Raw genomic sequence first — 8608 nt, forward strand, 5'->3', positions numbered from 1 at the left:
GGGAGCAAGCGGCCTCGGCTTCTCATTGACACTCAACATTTCCAAAAGTAGAACAACGCTCCTAATATCCTTGAGCAAAAGGAGTGAGACAAGCAGTCTTTCAAGAAAAAAAAAAGGACAGTTTTAAACATGAAAGAACTCAGGGCATTCTGAGTCCTTTCTGAAGAAGGCCCTGAGAAAAACCAAAATCAAGTAAGGAGTAACTGGATTTACTGCAGAGGAGAGTTAACAATGAGCATTATATTGTAACTGGAGGAAAAGGACTTCAAGAAGCATGCAGATTGGAGTAACAGAAGAGAGGGAATCTGATGATGGAGAAATGACAATCAAAAAGTTGGGGGGAGGGGCGCCTGGGTGGCACAGCGGTTAAGCGTCTGCCTTCGGCTCAGGGCGTGATCCCGGCGTGATGGGATCGAGCCCCACATGGGGCTCCTCCGCTGGGAGCCTGCTTCTTCCTCTCCCACTCCCCCTGCTTGTGTTCCCTCTCTCGCTGGCTGTCTCTATCTCTGTCAAATAAATAAATAAAATCTTTAAAAAAAAAAAAGTTGGGGGGAAGAAGGGACATGATAGAATAGTTGGCTCCTATGTAAACTTGAGTTTAGCCCGACAAAGCTGAACACCAGAAGATAACTGACTCAAATTCAAATTAAGAGAAGACTGAACGATGAGGTAAGAGGGGGAAAATGGATTAATCACTGCTCACATTAGGAAAATAGGTACTGAAGAAAGTAAAAGTATTAATGAGGTTTAAGTTTCACGGGTAACCACTAGTAAAATGTGAATTCTCCTAAATTCCTGCAGAACTACACACATACATAACTATAGCTGGCATGATACAACAAGATAAGAATCACCCACTGAAGTATTTTCAGATTGCTTAGACAACAAAACCTTAATCTTTGCTGCATCGAACTCACACAAGAGTAATACAGAAAGAAGGCTGAATAGAAATAGGCAAACACAATTCCATTATAAGTCTCTTAAATTTGATTCGTCATTATATGAGAACATTCTTATTCAAGATTAAGTATTTGAGGATGAAGGATTTTTTTTTTTTAAGATTTTTTATTTATTTATTCAACAGAGATAGAGACAGCCAGTGAGAGAGGGAACACAAGCAGGGGGAGTGGGAGAGGAAGAAGCAGGCTCATAGCGGAGGAGCCTGATGTGGGGCTCGATCCCACAACGCCGGGATCACGCCCTGAGCTGAAGGCAGACGTTTAACCGCTGTGCCACCCAGGCGCCCCGAGGATGAAGGATTCTAACATCTTAAGTTTACTTCCAAATACCTCTCAGTAAAAAGTGTTAAACGTGGCTAATATCCAGGTGAGATATATACATCAACTTATTGGTCCAATCTTGGGTTATTTTGTTTGGAATTTTTTAAGGTTAAAATAGAAAATGTGTAGGCACTGGGGCGCCTGGGTGGCACAGCGGTTAAGTGTCTGCCGTCAGCTCAGGGCATGATCCCGGCGTTACGGGATCGAGCCCCACATCAGGCTCCTCTGCTATGAGCCTGCTTCTTCCTCTCCCACTCCCCCTGCTTGTGTTCCCTCTCTCGCTGGCTGTCTCTATCTCTGTCGAATAAATAAATAAAATCTTTTAAAAAAAAAGAAAATGTGCAGGCACTTGGCGGGCTCAGTCAGTAGAACGAGACTCTTGACCTGAGGTTCTGAGTCAGAGCTCCATGTTGGATGTTGATTAAAAAAAAATTTTTTTTAGGGGCACCTGGGTGGCCAGTCGGTTAAGCGTCTGCCTTCAGCTCAGGTCATGATCCCAGGGCCCTGGGATAGAGCCCCATGTCGGGCTTTCTGCTCAGCGGGGAGCCTGCTTCTCCCTCTCCCTGCCACTCTGCCTACTTGTGCTGTCAAATAAATAAAATCTTAAAAATTTTTTTTTAGATTCTATTTGACAGAGAGCTAGCTAGAGAGCACAAGCAGAGGGAGAGGGAGAAGCCAACTCCCAGCCGAGCAGGGAGCCCAACGCCAGGCAGGGCTCCATCCCAGGACTTCAGGATCATGACCTGAGCAGAAGGCAGACGCTTAACGGAGCCATCCAGGCGCTCCTAAAAAAGAAGATATTGAAAATAAAAACGTGTAAAAAAAAAAAAAACGGCAACAGAAATAGAAACTGACAGCTCCTTTGCTGCAATCAGTGAGGAAATCCAACATCAGTCCCTCAGAAAGGACCTCGAGAGGAAAGGCGTTAAGAGCTATATAATAGTGTTTAAAGTGCGGAAAGTGACTTCCATCTCACATCAACCACTTTTGTGTGGTCTTGAATAGGTTTTCCATGAAAGATACTAACACATGCTGCCTAATTTTGTTGCAAGTTCCACACAGCTTCAAGCTTGCCCGCACGTTTCACGTTGGTAGATTAGGACGGCCAGGCTAGTTCTCAGTAGAACACCCTCGAAGACCTACTTCGGTAGTGAGCAGAGGCTAACGCAACAGCCCTCCCTCACACCACTGCTGCACTTGGATTTGTCACAACCAGTGCTCCCAAGTTCATGCTGTTTCTGCCTCCGCCCCACTCTGAAGACCAACAGATTACCGATCATACCTATGCACTTAGCGCGGGGTTTAGTGCTTCACCCGGGTCTCCAGTTGCATCTCTTCAGTACCGTTCTTGTAAGTGAACAGAACACTTTGAGCACAAGCTCCTCCTCTATCTCCCAGTTTTTGAGAGCTCTTCCAGAAGGTGGTTATGTCCAAGTACCTGTCTTTTCTTAAAAAAAGATTTACTCGAAAGAGAGATCACGAGCAGGGGGGAGGGTAGGGGGAGAAGCAAGACACCCCATAGAGCAGGGAGACCGATGCGGGACTCGGTGCCAGGACCCTGGGATTATGACCTGAGCCAAAGGCAGGGACACTTAACCAACGGAGCCACTGAGGCACCCCAGTATCTGTGTCCTTGCTTTCTATCCTTACCCCGATGTAGCAAGTTCCTTTCCAGTAGGACAGCATCACACATTAGAGAAGTTTACATTCTACCAATGTCATAAGGGTAAGAACTCTTTTCCACTGAATACACACACACACACACACAAAAACAAGTTAAAAAAAAATCAACACAAGACTCTTTAATAAGAGATATTCAAGTAAGTCAATTTTATTAAGAACCTCTACACACACATTTCCTACTGAAAACTGAAATAGCACATCAAAAAAATTTTATTAGAATTTTTGAAAACCAGAAAATCTACTGTACACACTTGCCCTAATTATGCTGTAACCAAACCACCCCAAGTTTTCTGCATATTCCTTCTGCACAAGTTACTCGGCTTCCAATTTTTGATGTTAGGTCTTATCTTAATGACCACAGGCTTCTCAAACACGCAGGAACACTCAAAACCTAGGAGTGCTTCCTTAGGTCAAATCAAAAGGCGAAGTATACTCAAGTCATTCAAATACAAACTACAGGATTCCTCACAAAAAACTGGTATCAAGGTAGAAAAAGATACAAAAAAGAAAAACCTTACAATACCGTACATTATCAAAATATTATACGGTTTGCCCTAACAGCAGCTTTCCCCAAGCTGCTGCAAAATGATCCTAAAATCACTACAAAAGGTTGTTTACAGTCGCTCCACGTCGTAATTACTCCCCATGCTCACATCCTCAGAAAAATCTTTATGATACAGGCAATAATGACAGCGACATCTAAATCTTTCCACTCTTGATTCACCCTGAAAAAGGTAAAGAAATGGATTCACTGCATTAATTTAAATAAAATGAACCGCACCATGAGGAGACTCAACCACCCTCAAATCTAGGCTTGGTTATTACGACCTTTTAAGTTGGCGCTGGTGGAGCACAGAGACCAACTCAGGGCTTGAACTCAGCACCGAGATCAAGATGTGCCCTGACATCAAGAGTCGGATGCTTCACCAACTGAGCCACCCAGGCACCTCTAGAATAGCCTTTGAAATACACATTTTTGGGGGAAAGGAGACAGGATTGAATGTATGGGTACCAAAGAATGCCAGATTGTGAGTTATTTTGTGATGGTAACATTTCATTGTCAACCAGTAAAGATATATCCTACTGTCATTCTGAGTGCCTTAAATGTAACTTCTGGACCCAGTACTGGGGTCATATGCTTACTACAGAGTATTGTCATGACCATGTTTTTGACAGCCCTTGAACAAGTACAAATATACCATCAAGAGTTAACCCTAATGTGAACAACAGACTTGAGGTGATGAGGTGTCAGTGCAAGTTCATGGACCGTTCATAGTGGCAGACACTGTGTTCACGAGGTATATGGGAACGCTCAACCTTCTGCTCAATTCTGCCATTAATCTAAACCTGCTCTTAAAAAAAAAATGGGGGGGGGGGGACTAAAAGGAATTACAAACATGAACTGATTTCTCCAGGAGTTCCCAGAGATTCAAAGTGTCACTCAATTCCCCTTTCCTCCTCAAAAACAAAAGCCAAAAAATAGGGTCGCCTGGATGGCTCAGTCATTAAGCGTCTGCCTTCGGCTCAGGGTGTGATCCCCGGGGTGTTCTGGGATCGAGCCCCACATCGGGCTCCTCCGCTGGGAGCCTGCTTCTTCCTCTCCCACTCCCCCTGCCTGTGTTCCCTCTCTCGCTGGCTGTCTCTTTCTCTGTCAAATGAATAAATAAAATCTTTAAAACAAAAAAAACCAAAAAATAGAAACCAGACAGCCACCCACATGTATAGTTTGAGAAAATCTTATTTTACCTCCTCAGTTTCCTTCTGCTGTAGATCTTTTTGAAGCTTTATGGGAAGAAAAAAACATTACTTATTGAAAGGTATCAGAAAGGTTGGATTACTACCATCATACATCTACCGTAAAAGTCGGAGACTCTTCAAACACAAGTGTTATTCACATCTTGTGCTCATCAGTATAGTCGAGTGAGTGGGGCTCATCATTCTTAATGGCTGCTGGGCACCCCGGTGGGGCAGTGCTGTCTGCCCAGATCCCATGAACCTACCTGGGACCCCGGGCTGAGGTAGCGCTGGTACTGAATCATTCGAATCATCTTTGCCATCCTCTCTTTCCGAGCAATTAATAAAGTCCTTACTCCAGTCCTCCTCCTGCTGCTGCTGAGGATACACTCAACCAGCCCTTGAGGTTTCTTCTCCCTGTCCTGCTGTTGGGATGGATATTCTGGTAGAGGGGAAGGGAGTTTGGTACTGGAGTCAAGAGTCAATTTACCAAGGTTCTTCGTTAATATTTCAGAGATAGTTTGAGAGTCACCTGTAAGAAAGAGAAAGTTAAGATCCATTAGAATGCATTGCATTAGCCAGAAGTCACTTGTCTCACGCTTGAAGTAGGTCTGCTCTTACACAGGTCAACAATGGACAAAGGGAGGTTCTTCAGGATGGAAGATCCCACCCAGCACATTACCTACTGTGCTAGTCTAACATGCTGCACATGGTGAGAGCACGTTTGAGAACATGCTTAAGAATCCACTATGATGGGGCGCCTGGGTAGCGCAGTCGTTAAGCGTCTGCCTTCGGCTCAGGGCGTGATCCCGGCGTTCCAGGATCGAGTCCCACATCAGGCTCCTCCGCTGGGAGCCTGCTTCTTTCTCTCCCACTCCCCTGCTGTGTTCCCTCTCTCTCTGGCTGTCTCTCTGTCACATAAATAAATAAAATCTTAAAAAAAAAAAAAAAAAAGAATCCACTATGATGGGGCACCTGGGTGCCTCAGGCAATTAAGCGACTGCTTTTGGCTCAGGTCAGGATCCCGGGGAGCTGGAATCGAGTCCCTCATCTGGATCCCTACTCAGTGGAGAGCCTGCTTCTCCCTCTCCCTCTGCCTGTTGCTCTCCCTGCTTGTGCTCTGTCAAATGAGTAAAATCCTAAAAAGAATCCACTATGATGGGGGGCACCTGGGTGGCTCAGTCAGTTAAGGAGCCAAATGGATCGCAGCTCAGGTCTTTATCTCATGATCCCTGGGTCCAGAGACGGAGCCCCCGGTCAGGCTCTGCACTCAGCGGGCTCAGAGTGGAGTCTGTTCCTCTCCCTCTATTCCTCCTCCCTCTCGTGTGCTCTAAAAATAAATAAAACCTTAAAAAAAAATCCACTATGATGGGAATCGTTCTTAAAAATTTTTCCCCACTCTTCCTGTTATTGGTACTTCAGAAGGTTAGATGCCCTCCCCCCACCCCCGGGGTCAAAAGGTACCTAAATATGATTCCAACTGGAAAAACACGCGAGAGAAATCACTATTTGCAGTTTTCCCATTTCCAGTCGTGTTAATTTGTAACAGAAGGATGGGAAGAGATACACAAAGCATTAATGCAAATCAAAAATCAGTAAACAAGTTTCAGCAGTTCAACTTGATAATTATAAACCTCTTAAACGGGCCTATGAAATAGACCAAGAACACCCACCTACAACGGTCTTTCCTCAAACAGAACTAAGATGCTAACTGGCTGTTACCCTCTTCACTTGCACCAGCCTTCTCATGGTATGAAATCTCTCTCCACTCAAACCCCAAAATCAGCCATTCACTTGCCTCTTCGATTCAAACCCTTATGCATACCCCATACGCGATCGTAACTCTTTTAAGGCAGTTAACATTAATTTTCCCTGTGTGTGAAAGCATTTAGTAGAAGAGTCAGGATCCATTTGATGTCTAGGGGCTTGTGCACCTGTAAATAAAGATCCCCAGTTAGGAATCATCAGGTACTAAGGCAGATTCAAGGAAAAGCAGAGATCGGATTATACGGATATCCTCTCTTCATTCATTTCCCCCTGTGTATATCCAGCCTGGTTCTTTTCTCAAAGATGTGGGGGGAGGCAGGTCTGGACTGGGGAGGGGCAGGCAGAGAGCGATGCAGGGGAGGGGACGCTGACGTAATATAAAATAGCGGCTAGCTTCCCACCCAGCTTTTTAGCTGCCCAGTGAGGACTGGCTCAACGTCACCCAGCACCATCCAGCCCCACCCATTAGTCATGGTAGTAAATTTTCAAATCCATTGAGTGGTTCTCCGTGGCCAAGCCTGGGATTGGGTAAAGCTCCAAGAACTGAGTTCCGCTACAGGAAGAAGCCGGGAGAGGACCCAACCGACAGAATTTCTGGAACACAGTTCCTAAGAAAGCCCTCCAGAGTTGGTCCTACTAATTTACATTACAGAGCACATCCACTGGCTTTAAGTGTTCCCCTTCCTTCAATTTCCTCTGAATAACCATTTCCCTGTTTAACATTCCTAAAGGGTAAATTTAGCTGGAAAACCAATCCAGAAAAAGTTGGAAAGATTAAGAAAGACTTTAGGTTCAATTGGAGTTTAGGTTTCTCGTATTTTGTTCCTTTTTACCATTCCTGACATGTATTGCTGACAGGCAGGCATTTTGAGCCACGACCTAGGATAACTCCGATTACTCTTCCCCAGAACCGGGCCTGAAAACATTTTCAGTGTTCTTGAACACAGTTAAGTAAACAATGCAGTTCTCAACACCCCTTCCCCAATTTCCCCTTGCCCTCCATGTTTCTTCGTGGGGAGACCTACACAACCTTGGCCCTCCTGTCTGGAAGTGATTTCCTTCCCTGCATTCTTCCTTAAAAGACTGAAGTCAGTTTAAGAAGGAGGGCAACCTCTTTGCTCCTGAACCCCCTGTCATCAGAAAGGGTATCATGTGGCTTACCTGAGGCTTCCTGAGAATTCTCTTCGCTGGACATCTGAGATGATCCTGGCGCCCAGGTTGGGTAAAGCTGCTTTGGCGAATCCATTGGCCGCCTAGTCACAGACCGAAGCTCCTCCTAGATCTTTGGGTTCCAGGGGGAGGTGGTGCTCAAGACTCGACTTGCTACGATGTAGACTGGAAAGAACTTTACAGCTCAGAAAGAGCGAGAAGAACCTAAACTCCAATAAACCACGGGGTGGCAAGAGAAAGAACAAAACTCAAAGTTGTGGTCCGGTTTCCTCTTAAAACTACAGAAAAGCCAATCAGCCAGCCTATTTTAATGTAAACGCTAATGGTTAGAGGGATAAGATGAGTGGGCGTAGTCCTATTAGTGGGCTAATAGGGTTGGGCTTCGTCTGCTCCTCATTAAAACAATCATACTTTCGGTCACGTAGCCTGGAAGATTCTGAAAGAACCTCTGTGGTTGTGTCTCCCCAAGGTTGCTTTGAAAAATCAGTTTTTTCCAAACTACTTCTGGAAATGGCTACTGGTTTGTGAACTGGGCTCTATAAAGTGTTCTAATGCAGAGAGATGAAAGGTGGTTCCCCTCCAACTGCTAATTCCCAATTAAATTAACTGAGAAAGTTTCCTTAAAAGTTTTCCTTGCCTGACATCTTAAACCTGTGGGTGCTAGTAAGGAAACAGAGAGGAGAAATAAAGTGTCTCTTATAAACACTTCAATAGCTTGATATTTTATGGATGTGTACTTGGGATCTGTAATTTCAGTTTGTTTTCTAGACTGTTGAATTGCATTTAACATTTGTGAGCAGCTGAAATTAACCAAATTTATAAAGTCCCACCCCCACCCTAATACTTCTACTGAACTCTGGCAACGAGCACCAACATTAACTCCTGATTTTCGGCAGGAGGTGGAGAACAAGTCCCTCCGCCCCCAAAAATACATGCTTTCCCCATCTCCTAGTTCATGTGCAGCTTCCCCTATA

General features: G+C 44.8%; 1 protein-coding gene across 1 annotated transcript; it reads right to left on the bottom strand.

The window, feature by feature from the left end:
- Positions 1 to 3577: 3577 nt before the first annotated feature.
- Positions 3578 to 7710, bottom strand: DPPA3 (developmental pluripotency associated 3). The gene is made up of 4 exons (XM_040642603.1): positions 7626 to 7710; positions 4964 to 5229; positions 4710 to 4745; positions 3578 to 3688 (listed from the first exon to the last, which is right to left on the bottom strand). Exons 1-4 carry the CDS (start codon positions 7708 to 7710, stop codon positions 3578 to 3580), a joined length of 498 nt encoding a protein of 165 aa, XP_040498537.1.
- Between the last annotated feature and the right edge of the window lie 898 nt (positions 7711 to 8608).

Source organism: Ursus maritimus, unplaced genomic scaffold, assembly GCF_017311325.1.
Source record: "Ursus maritimus isolate PB19 unplaced genomic scaffold, ASM1731132v1 scaffold_26, whole genome shotgun sequence".
Taxonomy (NCBI): domain Eukaryota; kingdom Metazoa; phylum Chordata; class Mammalia; order Carnivora; family Ursidae; genus Ursus; species Ursus maritimus.

Coding starts and splice junctions, on each gene's coding strand:
- DPPA3 (XM_040642603.1), bottom strand. CDS start 7,710: ATGGATTCGCCAAAGCAGCTTTACCCAACCTGGGCGCCAGGATCATCT. Junction 5,230..7,625: donor GAATTCTCAGGAAGCCTCAG/GTAAGCCACATG, acceptor TCTTTCTTACAG/GTGACTCTCAAACTATCTCT. Junction 4,746..4,963: donor ACCTCAGCCCGGGGTCCCAG/GTAGGTTCATGG, acceptor CTTCCCATAAAG/CTTCAAAAAGATCTACAGCA.